The sequence below is a fragment of the Ranitomeya variabilis genome, chromosome 8, assembly GCF_051348905.1.
Source record: "Ranitomeya variabilis isolate aRanVar5 chromosome 8, aRanVar5.hap1, whole genome shotgun sequence".
NCBI lineage: Eukaryota > Metazoa > Chordata > Amphibia > Anura > Dendrobatidae > Ranitomeya > Ranitomeya variabilis.
In genome coordinates this window covers 119,645,002-119,664,272 of record NC_135239.1, presented here as the reverse complement: position 1 = coordinate 119,664,272, position 19,271 = coordinate 119,645,002, and the positions used below count along the sequence as shown (strand labels likewise).

General features: G+C 45.2%; 1 protein-coding gene across 1 annotated transcript in view; it reads left to right on the top strand.

Annotated features, from left to right (window-relative positions):
- The first annotated feature begins 4,631 nt into the window (after window positions 1–4,631).
- Window positions 4,632–19,271, top strand: part of TXN2 (thioredoxin 2) — a 244,687-nt gene continuing 230,047 nt past the window's right edge. Inside the window, exon 1 of the mRNA XM_077278013.1 lies at window positions 4,632–4,865. Within this exon, the coding sequence (XP_077134128.1) occupies window positions 4,647–4,865 (219 nt within the window). The 5' untranslated portion in view covers window positions 4,632–4,646. The remainder of the gene's footprint in view (window positions 4,866–19,271) is intronic.

Genomic DNA, 19,271 nt, shown 5'->3' with positions numbered 1-19,271 from the left:
CAGTTTAGCTGCGGATGAAACGCTGCAGATCGGAAGGAGGGAGTGTGTGGGCGGTGACTGTGTGCATGTCTGTGTGTGCTGGCGGAGTCTGAGCTCTCAGTGGGTCTGCGGGGGTCTGTGCGGGGCTGCCGGGGATCTGTGCGGGGCTGTGCAGGGGGGGGTCTTTGGGGGGGTGTGTGTGTGTGTGTGCATGCAGGCAGCGTCCGATGGGACCACAAGTCCCATCGGGCTATGCCTGCTACAGTGACAGTGATTGACACATTAGCCAATGATGGGACAGTAGTAGTCCCATCATCCGGCTAATGTGTTGAATGTAAAAAAACAACCAAAAAAACCCACAGTACATACAACATATAACAAGTACATGCAACATATGACGTACTGTACATACAACATACAATAGTACATACAACATATGACCTACAGTAAATATAACATACTATATACAACATATGACATACAGAACATGCAACAGTACATACATAACATACAACAGTACATCTAACATATGACATACAACAGTACATACAGAACATACAACATATGACATACAGTACATACAATATATGACATACAGTACATACAACAGTACATGCAACAGTACATACAGAACATACAACAGTACATACATAACATACAACAGTACATAAAACAGTACATACAACATGACATACAGTACATACAACATATGACACAGTACATACAATAGAACATACAACATATAACATACAGTACATACAACAGTACAACTACATACAACATACAACAGTACATACAACATGACATACACTACATATAACTACATACAACAGTATATACAACAGTACATACGACATACAGTACATACATATAGTAGATTAGGGAGACAAAGCGCATATAGGGTCTTATCCTCAGATTAACCCCTTCATGACCAAGCCTATTTTGACCTTAATGACCTGGCCGTTTTTTGCAATTCTGACCAGTGTCCCTTTATGAGGTAATAACTCAGGAAAGATTCAACGGATCCTAGCGGTTCTGAGATTGTTTTTTCGTGACATATTGGGCTTCATGTTAGTGGTAAATTTAGGTCGATAATTTCTGAGTTTATTTGTGAAAAAAACGGAAATTTGGCGAAAATTTTGAAAATGTTGCAATTTTCACATTTTGAGTTTTTATTCTGTTAAACCAGAGAGTTATGTGACACAATATAGTTATTAAATAACATTTCCCACATGTCTACTTTACATCAGCACAATTTTGGAAACAACATTTTTTTTTGCTAGGAAGTTATAAGGGTTAAAATTTGACCAGTGATTTCTCATTTTTACAACAAAAGTTACAAAACCATTTTTTTTAGGGACCACCTCACATTTGAAGTCAGTTTGAGGGTTCTATATGGCTGAAAATACCCAAAAGTGACACCATTCTAAAAACTGCACCCCTCAAGGTGCTCAAAACCACATTCAAGAAGTTTATTAACCTTTCAGGTGTTTCACAGCAGCAGAAGCAACATGGAAGGAAAAAATGAACATTTAACTTTTTAGTCACAAAAATGATCTTTTAGCAACATTTTTTTTATTTTCCCAAGGGTAAAAGGAGAAACTGGACCACGAACGCTGTTGTACAATTTGTCCTGAGTACGCTGATACCTCATATGTGGGGGTAAACCACTGTTTGGGCGCACGGCAGGGCTCGGAAGGGAAGGAGCGCCATTTGACTTTTTGAATGAAAAATTGGCTCCAATCTTTAGCAGACACCATGTCACGTTTGGAGAAGCCCCCGTGTGCCTAAACATTGGAGCTCCCCCACAAGTGACCCCATTTTGGAAACTAGACCCCCCATGGAACTTATCTAGAAGCATAGTGAGCACTTTAAACCCCCAGGTGCTTCACAAATTGATCCATAAAGATGAAAGTACTTTTTTTTCACAAAAAAATTATTTTAGCCTCAATTTTTTCATTTTCACATGGGCAACAGGAAAAAATGGATCCTAAAATTTGTTGGGCAATTTCTCCTGAGTACGCCGATACCTCATATGTGGGGGTAAACCACTGTTTGGGTGCACGGCAAGGCTCGGAAGGGAAGGCGCGCCATTTGACTTTTTGAATGGAAAATTAGCTCCAATCGTTAGCGGACACCATGTCGCATTTGGAGAGCCCCCGTGTGCCTAAACATTGGAGCTCCCCCACAAGTGACCCCATTTTGGAAACTAGACCTCCCAAGGAACTAATCTAGATGTGTGGTGAGCAGTTTGAACCCCCAAATGCTTCACTGAAGTTTATAACGCAGAGCCATGAAAATAAAAAATAATTTTTCTTTTCTCAAAAATGATATTTTAGCCCACAATTTTTTATTTTCCCAAGGGTAACAGGAGAAATTGGACCCCAAAAGTTGTTGTCCAGTTTCTCCTGAGTACGCTGATACCCCATATGTGGGGGTAAACCACTGTTTGGGCACATGCCGGGGCTCGGAAGGGAAGTAGTGACGTTTTGGAATGCAGACTTTGATGGAATGGTCTGCGGGCATCATGTTACGTTTGCAAAGCCCCTGATGTGCCTAAACAGTAGAAACCCCCCACAAGTGACCCCATTCTGGAAACTAGACCCCCCCAAGGAACTTATCTAAATGTGTGGTGAGCACTTTGAACCCCCAAGTGCTTCACAGAAGTTTATAACGCAGAGCCGTGAAAATAAAAAATCATTTTTCTTTCCTCAAAAATGATGTTTTAGCAAGCAATTTTTTATTTTCACAAGGGTAACAGGAGAAATAGGACCCCAATAGTTGTTGCCCAGTTTGTCCTGAGTACACTGATACCCCATATGTGGGGGTAAACCACTGTTTGGGCACAAGTCGGGGCTCAGAAGGGAAGTAGTGACGTTTTGAAATGCAGACTTTGATGGAGTGGTCTGCGGGCGTCACATTCCATTTGCAGAGCCCGTGATGTGCCTAAACAGTAGAAACCCCCCACAAGTGACCCCATTCTGGAAACTAGACCCCCCCAAGGAACTTATCTAAATGTGTGGTGAGCACTTTGAACCCCCAAGTGCTTCACAGAAGTTTATAACGCAGAGCCGTGAAAATAAAAAATTTTTCATTCCTCTAAAATTATGTTTTAGCAAGCAATTTTTTTTTTTCGCAAGGGTAAAAGGAGAAATTAGACCCCAATAATTGTTGCCCAGTTTGTCCTGAGAATGCTGGTACCCCATATGTGGGGGTAAACCACTGTTTGGGCGCACGTCGGGGCACGGAAGGGAGGGAGCACCATTTGACTTTTTGAACGCAAGATTGGCTGGAATCAATGGTGGCGCCATGTTGCGTTTGGAGACTCCTGATGTGCCTAAACAGTGGAAACCCCTCAATTCTAACCCCAACACTAACCCCAACACTAACCCCAACACACCCCAATCCCAACTCTAGATATAACCCTAACCTCAACACACCCCTAACCACAACCCTAACCCAACACACCCCTAACCCTAATCCCAACCCTAACCCTAATCCCAACCCTAACCACAACCCTAACCCCAACACACCCCTAACCCTAACCACAAGCCTAATCTTAACCCTATTTCCAACCCTAGCCCTAATTCCAACCCTAACTCTAATTCCAACCCTAACCCTAAGGCTATGTGCCCACATTGCGGATTCGTGTGAGATTTTTCCGCACCATTTTTGAAAAATCCGCAGGTAAAAGGCACTGCGTTTTACCTGCGCATTTACCGCGGATTTCCAGTGTTTTTTGTGCGGATTTCACCTGCGGATTCCTATTGAGGAGCAGGTGTAAAACGGAATCCGCACAAAGAATTGACATGCTGCGGAAAATACAACACAGCGTTTCCACACGGTATTTTCCGCACCATGGGCATAGCAGATTTGGTTTTCAGTAGGTTTATATGGTACTGTAAACCTGATGGAAAACTGCTACGAATCAGCAGGGGCCAATCCGCTGCGGATCCACAGCCAAATCCGCATCATGTGTGCACATAGTCTAATCTAACCCTAACTCTAGTTCTAACCCTAATTCTAACCCTAGCCCTAACCCTAACCCTAGCCCTAGTGGGGGGGAAGAAAAAAAAAATATATTTTCTTTATTTTTATTATTGTCCCTACCTATGGGGGTGATAAAGGGGGGGTTAATTTACTATTTTTTTATTTTGATCACTGTGATAAAACCTATCACAGTGATCAAAATGTACCTGGAACGAATCTGCCAGCCGGCAGATTCGGCGGGCGCACTGCGCATGCGCCCGCCATTTTGGAAGATGGCGGCGCCCATGATGCAGACGGACGGACACCGCGAGGCTCGGTAAGTATGAGGGGGGGGAGATTGGAGCACGGGGGGGGGGATCGGAGCAAGGGGGGAGCGGACAGGAGGACGGGGGAGTGAACAGGAGGACGGAGGGGAGCGGACCAAAGTACGGGGCAGAAAGGAGGACTGGGGAGGCGATCGGGGGGGGGGGGGGGGGAGCAGATTAGGTTTTCCAGCCATGGCCGATGATATTGCAGCATCGGCCATGGCTGGATTGTAATATTTCACCATTTTCATAGGTTAATACAGCAATGTGTAGTCTTTATCAGGTAGGTCATCTATTTGGTCAGGCAGGGCATCCACAACATCATTCTGGCTTGGGTGTCATCTTCTGGTAGGGGAGCTTTCTTGCAATGCGATGAGTGGATCCAAGTGGGTCTTCCCTCCAGTTTCACAGAGTTTGGTGTCATCAGCAGCACTTGAACAGGACCATCAAATCTGGGATCGAGTGGTGTTCTCCTTACAAACTTTTTCACCAACACCCAGTCTCCTGGCTTCAAGGAGTGCGTACCGGACACTGAATCTGGATCTGGCAATGAAGAAAAAAACTCGAGAATGGATGTTAGCAAGTTTCTTGGTGAGTTCAATTTACATAAGCAGACAAAGTATCATATTGCATAATCAGCTGCTGAGGGAAAGGATACCCCTAACCTGGGACTAGACCCAAACAAAATTTCATATGGTGACAGCTTTTCTGGGCCTCTGGAAGTATGCCTTACACTAAGTAGCGTGATTGGGAGTGTGTAGGCCTAAGTCTGACCCTACTGCTGACTAGATCTCTCGTGTGAGATTTGCTATGAATGCGGGTCCCCTGGTCACTCTCTATCACTTCTGGGACCCCATAGCTGCATATCTCGTCTCTAAGAGTAGCTTCTTTGCAGTAGTCTTTGCTGACTGGTTCCTCACTGGGAAAGCTTCTGGCCATCCTGAGAACACGTCCACGACCACAAGGGCATATTCGAATCCTCCACTTGGCGGCATTTGGATGTGGTCTTATCTGGATCCTCTGGAAGGGGTACAGTGGTCTGGCAAGATGATGTGTGGGAACTTTCTCCATTCTTCCAGGGTTGCATTTGCCACAGGTCAGACAGCTGTTTATGAACTTGGCTGTTAGGGTGGAGATTTCTGTAGCGAACCAGTAAGCACCAATCGGATCATTCATCGGTGTCTTTAATCTGTGTGTGGGGCCATGTGCCCACTGGACCACCATAGGGTAAATGCTTCGGGGTAAACAGGGTTTGTAGTCCATTGAGTATACCCTTCCTTCTTCATGTGTTGCTCACTTCTGCATCCAGCATTCCTTCTTGTCCTTTGGGGCTTGCTCTTGCAGCTTTTTTGAGCAGATCCCAGGATGTCATCTTGTCAGGTTTCCTGTCTTCAGCCGCCCTGTAGTAGCCGTCCGGCTCTACGACCTCTTCCACTTTTCCATATTGTCTTCCTTTGACTGCTTCTTTGGCTGCCATGTACGCCATGTTGTTGCCTCGTGCTTCTACTGTGTTTAGTTTTCCATGCACTTTGACTTTTAGTACTGCCACCACTTTTGGAAGTTGAAGTGTGTTCAGCAGGTCCTTATTGGCTCCATGATGCTTCACGGTTGTTCCGCTTGCTGTGATGAAGTCCCTTGCAGCCCAGATGGGTCCGAAGTCGTGTGCTATGCCATGCGAGTACCTTGAATCGGTATACATTTTCTGTCTTGTCTCCCGCCATCTGGTAGGCCTTCATCAGCGCTATCAGTTCTGCTTCCTGGGCTGACAGACTGGGCGGCAGACTTCTGGACCACAGGATCTCTTGATTGCTGGTCACTGCACATCCCGTGTGGAATCTTCCTTCATCATCTGCAAATCGGGTGCCATCCACATAGAGGATCAACTCTGGGTTGGTCAGTGGCTCTTCTGCCACCTTGGGTAGTCCTTCTGTTTCCTGTTGCATGATGCTGAAGCAATCATGGTCATCCGTCCGGAGCAAATTCAGATCCCTGCAGAAGGTATCATGCAGATTTTGATCAGACTTTTTATCTGACGGTCCATATCTGTATCCCCCCTTGGGAGTGGGAGTAGAGTGGACGGGTTGAGGACTGTGTATCTGGAGATGGTGACATTGTCGGGCAGGAGTAGAGAGCACTGGAGGCCAAGATGCCTGGCGGTGGAGAGATGTTTTAGCTGGGTTTGGTTGAGGATTGCTGAGATGTCATGCAGAGCCAGGATTTCCAATGGTTTTTCCACTGATGTCAGTAGTCCTGTCCAGGAGGGCGTGTGCTGCAACTGCTGCTCTCAAGCGGGAGGAAGAGGCTCCCCTTGCAACTGGATCCAGGCGAGCTGAAAAGTAGTCCAAAAGTCTCTGCTTTCCCCCCTGCAGCTGCGTCAGGACTCCAGTAGCAAGGCCTTCTTTTCTCATCAAGTAGAGACGGAATGGCTTCTCGTAGTCAGATAGGCCTAGTGCTGGCGCTGAGACTACAGAGCCTTTTAACTTCTTGAACGAACTGAAGGCCACATCTGTCTGGAGGAACAAGGTCACGCTGACATTCACACAGAGGCTGCATTAGGACGGAAGCATCAGGGATCCAGGCTCTGCAATACGAAACTAGACCAAGGAAGGCCTGTAGCACCTTTTGAGTTGTTGGAGGAACCATCTTCACTTCTCCGCTGTGGTCTTCCGGTCATCTGTCAGGTGTTTCGTCTGGTGAGCAATACAGTGTCTCTGGAACGTAACTCGCTTCAGACACCAATGGACTTTGTTCTTTGAGATCTTGCAGTGCTGCTCGGCCAGGTAGAGTAGGAGATACAAGGAATGAACTTTACACGTGTCAAAGTCAATTGCACGAAGGAGTAGATTTTCCACGTATTGTAGCAGGGTTACTTCTGCATGTTCTGCGACCCAGTTGGTGAGGACTGTGGACATTGCTTTGGTGAACTGTGAAGGGCTGTTCTGGGCCCACTGTGGCATCACTGTCCATGTGTGGTGTCCCCCCTGGTGCATTAAGGCAAACAGGAACTGGTCATCCGGGTGAAGGGGAACACTGAAGAAAACATTAGCCAGGTCAGTCACTGTGAACACTTTTGCTGTGGCAGGCACATTTGAGAGCAGAGTGTGCGGATTCGGCACAATTGGAGTTTCAAACACCATGACGTCATTCACAGCTCTCAGGTCATGTAATATTCTGGACTTTGCTGGCTCTCCTTTTACAGTATTTTTCTTGACCGGGAAAAGTGGGGTATTGCAAGGCGATGTGCAAGGAACAATGATTCCTATTTCCAGGTAGACCTTCAGTTGGTAAGAGGCAGCTTGACTCTAGGCCTGGCATGGGCCTTAGGAGGGTACGGGGTACATGGCTTGAGTGACACCCGTACTGGGGCAACTTGAGGTTCTCACACGTCCTGGGGTCCCTTAGACCATAGACTTTCTGGTACTACGTCCAGTACCTCCTTGAGTAGGCCTCATCAGTTGCTTAATGTTCTTGTAGGGCCGCCAGCATGACTCTTCTTGGGTCAGGGATGAAGAAAGTGTCACGGACCCATTTTCCTGGAACACTGTGGTTGCCTTCAGCTTCAGCAGTAGATTCGCTCCCAGCAGGTTGAGTGGAAGGTCCTTGACACCACAAACTGGGACAGGATAGAGTGTCCTGGCTGAGTGCACACGCTCAGTGACTTTGCAAGCTGAGAATGTCTGACTTGACCATCAATGCCCATGTGAGGCACAGAGGATTCTGATAGGCAGGTGGGATCAGTGAGTTCCACAGGTCTCATCACACTTGCACCGGTGTGCAGAAGTAAAGATCTGACAACGCCATCCACTTTAAGGGTAATTTGAGGTATTGGTCTTGCAGATGAAGTTTTACATGTCAGGAGCGTAGTGTCTTGCGGACCTGGCTTGCTTGCCTCTGTCCTATGGATGGGGTACTTCACTGCTTTCTGCACTTCTTCCTTGACCTGTTTCTCTGGACCAACTCTTGGGTTGCATGGCTCCAGTCTCTTCGGGGGCGTGGGTGCTTTGCACTGGTTCTGGTAATGGCCAAACTTGCCACAGATGTAACACTTGACACTTCTTCTGTCTTTGTAGGGTGGTTGTGCTTCCAGGTCAGTGGTCATCATGAGAGGGGCTGTCTTCTGCACACCTGGTTGGGACTCAATCCCTTTGGCTACTGTGGACAACGGTATGATGGGTACTGTAGCGGGAGCGGGGTCCGGCCTGCTGATTGAAGCTGCGGTGGTAAGATGGGGCCTGCAGGTGCATTCGTGGCGAGGCCGGGGGGTGCCATGAAACCGGCGGCTGCATCCAACCCAAGGTCTTGGGGCATTACAGGGGCTGCGGCTGTATCTGCCATCACTTCTTACCCCTGGTCTGACATAGCTTCTCCCCTTTGCTAACCTTATTGAGGTTGGTGTCTCCTCTCTGGAGTCTGCAGCGGTTCTTCCGGTGTGTTGATCGGCACTTTGCAGTGTCTTCACCTCTGGCTCCCCTTCTGGCGTTCTCAGCAGGACGGCACCCATTTCCTTCTTCGCGCTCTTTGTGGTGCTATAATGGCGGCAGTTTTGGTGACAATCGGCAATAAACAGTCTCCTAGGCGCACATAAACCATTTTGCTGGGTCAGTCCACTGCTATTGACCTGTTTTCAGGCCTAGCCCCTATCAGTGGTTTCCTGATTGGCTGTCTCAGTCCATGCACAAAGGCCTGTACCAACATTTGCCTGTGTATCTGGTCATGAATGGTGAAGCCCAAGTCTTGGAATACTTGCATTACTCTGCCATGAAACTTCTTTACAGACGCTGTCTTTTCTTGGCTCATGTCCCGTAAGCCGAGGGCTTATCCCGCCAATCTGCCTTCGGCCCACTCTCTGAGCTGTTCAATTAGCTGTGGCACTGACTCCCAAGCGTGTGCATCTAATTCTGCTGGAAGTTGGAATTGTTCCTTCATGATTGGCCAGAGTGCATCGCCTGCTTCTATTTCCATTTATGGCCCAGAGATCATTCCAGGTGGCTGCATATGTTCGCTGGTTCTGCTACATTTTTCGGTAAAATGGCATGGGATGCATCCCTGGGTCTGGAAAATTGTCACCTGACTTGGGGTGGAGTGCACATAGTGTAATGGTGGTGCCTCTATCTGCCCCTGCATTCTTGGTGCCTGTGGGTTTCTTTTCCTAGTACTGGACAGCATGTATGATGTTCCCTCTTCATCTTCATCAGAGGAATAGTTGTGATAGCATGTACTGGGGTCTTACACTGGCTGATATTGGACTTAGAAGTTGCCTTTCTTTTTCTTTGTGTGTGGATGTCTCCCCCCTTGCTGAAGCTGTGATGGATTAGGCTTATAGTTTCATGTTGGTGTGAATGTAGGCAGCTCTGACCGGTGCTGAAGTTGTACATTATCAGCAGATTGTAGATGATCAGTACTCCCCCCTCTGCACCCAGGGCTGAGCTGTCTGCTGCCTGATATGTCTGGGGTTTGCTTACTGCATTGTGTGTAGTGAGATTTTCACCTTCTTTCCCCGATATCACAACTGGCAATGGCTGGACTGTGCCAGGGACATGGAAGGGGAACCTTGTGCTGTAAGCACCACATTGTTTGAATTGGGCGTTGGCCCAGCCGGCAACGAAGAGGAAGAAAGAGGAAGAAGAAGGAGGAGGGGTTGATGAGTGAGAAAAAAAGGAATAGAAGGAGGGGAGAGAGAAATGTGGAGATGAGTGAAGAAGGAGGAAAGAGGTGTGAAGAAGGAGAATGAGGAGATAGAGGGAGACAGAAAGGTGTGGTGAAGAGAAACGGGGAGAATCAGGGTGTGCGAAGGAGGTAGAGAGGGAGAGAGAGAGTGAGGAAAAGAGGGAGGAGAGATGGGTGTGGAGAAGGAAGAGAAGGAGGAGATAGGTGTGGTGGGGGAAGAGAGAGAGAGAGAGAGAGAGAGAGAGAGGGTGAGGAGAAGAGGGAGGAGAAGATGGAAGGTGTGGAGGAGAGAGGGAGAGAGAAGAGAAAAGTGTGGAGAGAGAGGAGAGGAAAGGAGAGTGAGAGAGAAGAATGAGGAGAGAAAGAGTGACAGAGAAAAAGGAGGATAGAGAAGAACGAGAACAATAGAGTGGAGCAATTATGCCTTCTCCCTGTAGGGAGGGACGGGGTGCACCACATACTGTGCAAAAATAACTACCTATACCATGGATTCTGCTAAAAGCAGACTGCGCAGATCCAATATTTCCCGTCTTATACACTAAAAAAAAAACACTTCCTGGTTTGCTCACATAACTCTCTGTACCACCTAAACGATGTAAGCTCTGCTGCTACTTCATACCATGTATTAGCATTCAGCAATCTAACATCAGCTAACTTCCCTTAATTTCCTTTCTACGTCATGCCACTCCGCAGCTTGAAGTCTGCCATTCTTATGAATTTCACATACTTAACACCTTCGTATTCTGCCACTATCTGGGGGGCTGTTTTCTCATCAGGAAATAAAAAGACTTTCCTGTTGCTTGGCCACCTTATTCCCCATGGCAAAAGCAAAAAATGGAAAACACACAAAAAGGAAAAAATAAAAGAAAACACTGAAAAAAAAACAAAAAACAAATCTTCTAAAAATGAGTTATATAAAACTCCAAAAAAAAACCCCCAAAATGATCAAACACTCAAAATTTTGATACAAAAGAAAAAACTTTGGAAAACTTAAAAAAAACTTTAAAAAATATATAAAAAAAACAAAGACTTTCAAGAGAGTAAAAAAAAACTATATATATACAGGTCCTTCTCAAAAAATTAGCATATAGTGTTAAATTTCATTATTTACCATAATGTAATGATTACAATTAAACTTTCATATATTATAGATTCATTATCCACCAACTGAAATTTGTCAGGTCTTTTATTGTTTTAATACTGATGATTTTGGCATACAACTCCTGATAACCCCAAAAACCTGTCTCAATAAATTAGCATATCAAGAAAAGGTTCTCTAAATGACCTATTACCCTAATCTTCTGAATCAACTAATTAACTCTAAACACATGCAAAAGATACCTGAGGCTTTTAAAAACTCCCTGCCTGGTTCATTACTCAAAACCCCCATCATGGGTAAGACTAGCGACCTGACAGATGTCAAGAAGGCCATCATTGACACCCTCAAGCAAGAGGGTAAGACCCAGAAAGAAATTTCTCAACAAATAGGCTGTTCCCAGAGTGCTGTATCAAGGCACCTCAATGGTAAGTCTGTTGGAAGGAAACAATGTGGCAGAAAACGCTGTACAACGAGAAGAGGTGACCGGACCCTGAGGAAGATTGTGGAGAAGGACCGATTCCAGACCTTGGGGAACCTGAGGAAGCAGTGGACTGAGTCTGGTGTGGAAACATCCAGAGCCACCGTGCACAGGCGTGTGCAGGAAATGGGCTACAGGTGCCGCATTCCCCAGGTAAAGCCACTTTTGAACCATAAACAGCGGCAGAAGCGCCTGACCTGGGCTACAGAGAAGCAGCACTGGACTGTTGCTAAGTGGTCCCAAGTACTTTTTTCTGATGAAAGCAAATTTTGCATGTCATTCGGAAATCAAGGTGCCAGAGTCTGGAGGAAGACTGGGGAGAAGGAAATGCCAAAATGCCTGAAGTCCAGTGTCAAGTACCCACAGTCAGTGATGGTGTGGGGTGCCATGTCAGCTGCTGGTGTTGGTCCACTGTGTTTCATCAAGGGCAGGGTCAATGCAGCTAGCTATCAGGAGATTTTGGAGCACTTCATGCTTCCATCGGCTGAAATGCTTTATGGAGATGAAGATTTCATTTTTCAGCACGACCTGGCACCTGCTCACAGTGCCAAAACCACTGGTAAATGGTTTACTGACCATGGTATTACTGTGCTCAATTGGCCTGCCAACTCTCCTGACCTGAACCCCATAGAGAATCTGTGGGATATTGTGAAGAGAAAGTTGAGAGACGCAAGACCCAACACTCTGGATGAGCTTAAGGCCGCTATTGAAGCATCCTGGGCCTCCATAACATCTCAGCAGTGTCACAGGCTGATTGCCTCCATGCCACGCCGCATTGAAGCAGTCATTTCTGCCAAAGGATTCCCGACCAAGTATTGAGTGCATAACTGAACATTATTATTTGATGGTTTTTTTGTTTGTTATTAAAAAACACTTTTATTTGATTGGACGGGTGAAATATGCTAATTTATTGAGACAGGTTTTTTGGGTTATCAGGAGTTGTATGCCAAAATCATCAGTATTAAAACAATAAAAGACCTGACAAATTTCAGTTGGTGGATAATGAATCTATAATATATGAAAGTTTAATTGTAATCATTACATTATGGTAAATAATGAAATTTAACACTATATGCTAATTTTTTGAGAAGGACCTGTATATATATTTCTTCTCCCCTCTCTCTGCGCTCAACGCAGTTAGAGACACACACACTTCCCCTTTTCTTATGCTATTGTATCCAATGTCACTAAAGTCACGTATCTGAAAACACGTATGTCGCATCAAAAATGATAGATACAATTTGTTTCACTTCTTCACAAATAGCTACACATAGCTAGCATTGCAGAAACAGCCAGAAAAAAAAAACAGATGTGACAGTGTGATTTACAATGCATCTCTGCTACAGCAGCTGGAAGAGAGGAAGTTCATAAGAGAGAGAGAGAAAATAAAAAAAAACTTTCTTTACAATTGTATGCGCTTAAAGCAGCAATACATGAATTGAACCAAACAAAAACAGATACAGATAGACAATCCGGGAGATGCCCCTTTAAATTCTGTGACACGTGCAGGTTGCGCTGGGAACAGACTACTGCCAATCGCACTGGGCACACCTGTGCCCGGGCCGCCTGAGTGAGAAGCACAACAAGCGGGAAATCTACTACCCCGGTCCGGTCGTCCTGACTGGATCGCCGGCACTACGGGAATCTGCAGTAGCCCTCTAAGTTATCACTACCCGTGCCTGGAACATGGGACTACCTGCCCCAGGACTACCTGTCCTTCCTATGCACGGGAATCCTGCAATAACTTATCGAGCGATTTGACCTCCTGCGGTCTGTTACCCAACTGTTATGAACTGGTGGCCTAGGAGCAGCATCAGACATACTCTGGAGAAGGTGGTACCTGTACTGAGCGCAGACCCTGAACTTAACACCGCAACTAGAAGTAGCCGTGGAATGTACCTAACACTCAATAGACATCTCGACACAGCGGGAGGACTAAATACCCCTAGAGATAAAAAAGGGAAAACTATCTTGCCTCAGAGAAAATCCCCAAAGGATAGACAGCCCCCCACAAATATTGACTGTGAGAGGAGAGGGAAATAACATACGCAGACTGAAATCAGGATTTAGCAAAGGAGGCCGCTCTAGCTAAATAGGAAGGACAGGACAGAGTACTATGCGGTCAGTATTAAAACACTAGAAAATATCCACCACAGAAAATACAAAATCTCCACATCTAACTAAAGATATGGAGGGTATATCTGCATCTCCAGAGATACCAGCTTGGCTGAACAAATCCTTATACAGACCAAGCTGGACAAGACAAACCTGGAAAAGAACTGAATAAGGCCCACAGCATGTGGACTGCAAAAACAAGGCCAGAACTTATCTTTGTTGAAATGAACAGCAAAGCAGGAGAGACCAGGAAGGGATGTGAATCCTCCAGGAACCATGGACAACTGGCACTGACTAAAGGGTCAAGCAAGACTAAATAGCCCAGTCAGGATTGCAATAAGTGCACACACCTGATGACTGCAGCGATCCAAAGACAGCAGTGCTACCACTTATAACCACCGGAGGGAGCCCAAGAGCAGAATTCACAACACCCAGCCACCACAAACAAAAGTCACTTTTCCTTCCTTCTCCCGGATCTTACACAAACACAGAACACATACACGGCACACAGCAGACACCTTGACTAAAATCCCAGGGTTTTGGATTCAGGCTTCGGACTTTTTACACTACCTGGGAAATGCGGTGGTGACCACACCTGACCGGCAAGAGGCATAGACCCGGACTGGGCACAGGGGACTTTCAGGTAAGATGATAACATTTTCTTACCTTACTTATGGAGCTGCGCAGTCTCCATCCCGTGAACCAAGGCCGTGGCCAACACCACAGTCTCTCCGGTCAGCAGGATCCCGTGCGTTTCGTCCCTTGCCCCACTTTGGGCGCCATTTGTTATGGAAATTTGGGTTGGATAAATTTATCCCTGTGTGTGCTGCGGCCGCTCCCAATTAGACTGAGTATTTCGAGCGCTCATCAAAAATGAGACTGCACAACATTATTGTGTCAATAACATTCCATCAATACTGATACTTTATTGTACATACATAGTTTTTATGATAGCATATAGAAAGGAGTGGTTAGGGGTTGTTAGGGGTGGTTGTTAGTTAATTACCATATTGTCTAGCTCCTCTGTCATTGATGCATAATTAAGTTACCTATTTGAGGTATGAAGTGACACGTTAAGAAGCAATAATAAAAAAGAAAACTTTATTGACATATAGTTTTAAAAGATTTACAATTTTTTAATAAAAAGACAGGATGATCCTCTGTCATTGGTTATCTAAACATATATGGAATATTGTGCTTAATGCTCATATGACTGCTGATTAAGCAACTAAAATGTAGCTCTGCAACAAGGACAAAGTTGAAACATCTGATCAGCACTTAATACATCTGGCGTTGTTCCGCTTTTGGGATGGAAAACCCCATACAATCTGTCTGGCTTATATCAGTTCATGTCAGCCATTTTAAACCATTGATTATAATGTATATATTAGCTGTGAGTATATGAGTATATATGATTATAGAGGAGTATACATGCAAGTGAGATGTACATGATGTATATATTTCTATCACACAGGGACGCGATTAGCGTTACATTAGCAAGGTGACATTAACCCCTTATTACCCCATATCCCACTGCTACAGGGGAGTGGGAAGAGAGGAGCTAAGTGCTGGAATTGGTGCATCTTACAGATACGCCATTTCTGGGGCGGCTGGGGGCTGGTATTTGTAGTCGGGGGGGTGGCAAATATCCATGGCCCCTCTCTAGGCTATGAATATCAGTCTGCAGCTGTCTGCATAGCCTCTCTGGCTATAAAATATAGGGGGACCTCACGTCATTATTTTGGGGGGGTCCCCCTATTTTAATTGCCAGTAAAGGCTACGCAGACAGCTGCGGTCTGATATTCATAGCCTGGGAAGGGGCCATGGGTATTACCCCCTTCCCAGGCTACAAATATCGGCCATCGGCTTTCCCCCTCTGGCGCAGAAAATTGCGCGGGAGCCCACAACATTTTTTTTTCGTTTTTTTTTTTTTTTTAAATTAAACATGTTACATAGTTACATAGTTATTGAGGTTGAAGGAAGACTTTAAGTCCATCTAGTTCAACCCATAGCCTAACCTAACATGCCCTAACATGTTGATCCAGAGGAAGGCAAAAAAAACCCATGTGGCAAAGAGTAACTCCACCATGGGGAAAAAAATTCCTTCCCGACTCCACATACGGCAATCAGACTAGTTCCCTGGATCAACGCCTTATCAAGGAATCTAGTGTATATACCCTGTAATATTATACTTTTCCAGAAAGGTATCCAGTCCCCTCTTAAATTTAATTAATGAATCACTCATTACAACATCATACGGCAGAGAGTTCCATAGTCTCACTGCTCTTACAGTAAAGAATCCGCGTCTGTTATTATGCCTAAACCTTCTTTCCTCCAGACGTAGAGGATGCCCCCTTGTCCCTGTCTCAGGTCTATGATTAAAAAGATCATCAGAAAGGTCTTTGTACTGTCCCCTCATATATTTATACATTAACATAAGATCACCCCTTAGTCTTCGTTTTTCCAAACTAAATAGCCCCAAGTGTAATAACCTATCTTGGTATTGCAGACCCCCAAGTCCTCTAATAACCTTGGTCGCTCTTCTCTGCACCCGCTCTAGTTCAGCTATGTCTTTCTTATACACCGGAGACCAGAACTGTGCACAGTATTCTAAGTGTGGTCAAACTAGTGACTTGTATAGAGGTAAAATTATGTTCTCCTCATGAGCATCAATGCCTCTTTTAATACATCCCATTATTTTATTTGCCTTTGTAGCAGCTGCCTGACACTGGCCACTGAATATGAATCTGTCATCCACCCATACACCCAGGTCTTTTTCATTGATGGTTTTGCCCAGAGTTTTAGAATTAAGCACATAGTTATACATCTTATTACTTCTACCCAAGTGCATGACCTTACATTTATCCCCATTAAAGCTCATTTGCCATTTATCAGCCCAAGCTTCTAGTTTACATAAATCATCCTGTAATATAAAATTGTCCTCCCCTGTATTGATTACCCTACAGAGTTTAGTGTCATCTGCAAATATTGAAATTCTACTCTGAATGCCCCCTACAAGGTCATTAATAAATATGTTAAAAAGAAGAGGGCCCAATACTGACCCCTGTGGTACCCCACTGCTAACCGCGACCCAGTCCGAGTGTGCTCCATTAATAACCACCCTTTGTTTCCTATCCCTGAGCCAGCTCTCAACCCACTTACACATATTTTCCCCTATCCCCATTACTCTCATTTTATGTAACAACCTTTTGTGTGGCACCGTATCAAAAGCTTTGGAAAAGTCCATATACACTACGTCCACTGGGTTCCCTTGGTCCAGTCCGGAACTTACCTCTTCATAGAAGCTGATCAAATTAGTCTGACATGAGCGGTCCCTAGTAAACCCGTGCTGATACTGGGTCATGAGGTTATTCCTCTTCAGATACTCCAGTATAGCATCCCTTAGAATGCCCTCCAGGATTTTACCCACAGTAGAGGTTAAACTTACTGGCCTATAATTACCGAGTTCAGTTTTTGCCCCTTTTTTGAATATTGGCACCACATTTGCTATACGCCAGTCCTGTGGTACAGACCCTGTTATTATGGACTCTTTAAAGATTAAAAATAATGGTCTATCAATGACTGTACTTAGTTCCTGCAGTACTCGGGGGTGTATCCCATCCGGGCCCGGAGATTTGTCAATTTTAGTGATTTTTAGACGCCGCTGTACTTCCTGCTGGGTTAAGCAGGTGACATTTAATGGGGAATTTTTATCACTAGTCATATTGGCTGCCATGGGATTTTCTTTTGTAAATACTGATGAAAAAAAGTCATTTAGCAGATTGGCTTTTTCCTCATCCTCATCCACCATTTCACCCAGACTATTTTTAAGGGGGCCAACACTGTCATTTTTTAGTTTCTTACTATTTATGTAGTTAAAGAATATTTTGGGGTTATTTTTGCTCTCTCTAGCAATGAGTCTCTCTGTCTCAATCTTTGCTGCCTTGATTTGCTTTTTACAGAATTTATTTAATTTTCTGTATTTATTTAATGCCTCATCACTACCTACTTCCTTTAATTCTCTAAATGCTTTCTTTTTGTTCCTTATTGCGCCCCTAACAGCTCTATTTAGCCATATTGGTTTCCTCCTATTTCTAGTATGTTTATTCCCATACGGTATATACTGTGCACAGGTCCTATCCAGGATGCTAATAAACGTCTCCCATTTTCTTTGTGTATTTTTGTGTCTCAGGATATCGTCCCAGTTAATTGCACCAAGATCCTCTCTCATCCGTTGGAAATTTGCCCTCCTGAAGTTTAGTGTCCTTGTCACCCCCCTACTACCCATCTTATTAAAGGTTACATGAAAACTTATTATTTTATGATCACTATTCCCCAAGTGACCCCCAACCCTTATATTTGATATGCGGTCTGGCCTGTTGGTTAATATTAGATCTAGCAGTGCCCCCCTCCTTGTTGGGTCCTGAACCAGCTGTGAAAGGTAATTGTCTCTCATAGTTGTCAAAAACCGATTACCTTTGCTGGAACTGCAGGTTTCTGTTCCCCAATCTATTTCAGGGTAGTTGAAGTCCCCCATAATAATGACTTCTCCTTGAGTCGCAGCTTCATCTATTTGCTTTACGAGGATATTCTCCATTGCTTCCATTATTTTTGGAGATTTATAACAAACCCCTATCAGTAATTTATTATTTTTTCCCCCTCCCCTTATCTCCACCCACAGGGACTCCACATTTTCATTAAATTCACCTATATTATCACGCAGGATGGGTTTTAAGGAAGATTTTACATATAGACACACCCCTCCCCCTCGCTTATCTGTACGGTCATTTCTGAACAGGCTATAGCCCTGCAAGTTAACAGCCCAGTCATGGCTCTCATCCAGCCACGTCTCAGATATCCCCACCATGTCATAATTATGCTCCAACAACATTAGTTCTAATTCGTCCATTTTGTTGGCGAGGCTTCTGGCATTAGTATACATGCACTTGATGTTACTCTCTGTACCTCTATTCTTTCTTAAATTAATAACTGTTCTAACCCCACCCCCCATGCCACCGCCACCCCCAACTTCCTTATTTGTGCCCAGCACTCTATCTGCACTATCTTCCCCTCCTATAAAATGAATACCCTCCCCCCCAATCCCTAGTTTAAACACTCCTCCAACCTTCTAACCATTTTCTCCCCCAGCACAGCTGCCCCTTCCCCATTGAGGTGCAGCCCGTCCCTAGCGTAGAGCCTGTAGCCCACTGAGAAGTCGGCCCAGTTCTGCAGGAACCCAAACCCATCCTTCCTACACCAATTCTTGAGCCACTTATTAACCTCCCTAATCTCCCGTTGCCTCTCTGGCGTGGCACGTGGTACAGGCAGTATTTCGGAAAATACCACGTTGGAGGTCCTTGCTTTCAGCTTGCAGCCTAATTCCCTGAAATCATCTTTAAGGACCTTCCACCTACCTCTAACTTTGTCATTTGTGCCAATGTGCACCATGACTGCTGGGTCCTCACCAGCCCCTCCCAGTAATCTGTCCACCCGATCAGCGATGTGTCGGACTCGAGCGCCAGGTAGGCAGCACACCGTCCGACGATCCCTGTCTTTGTGACAGATTGCCCTATCTGTTCCCCTAATTATTGAGTCCCCCACTACCAGCACCTGTCTGGCCTGCCCTGCTCTCCTATTT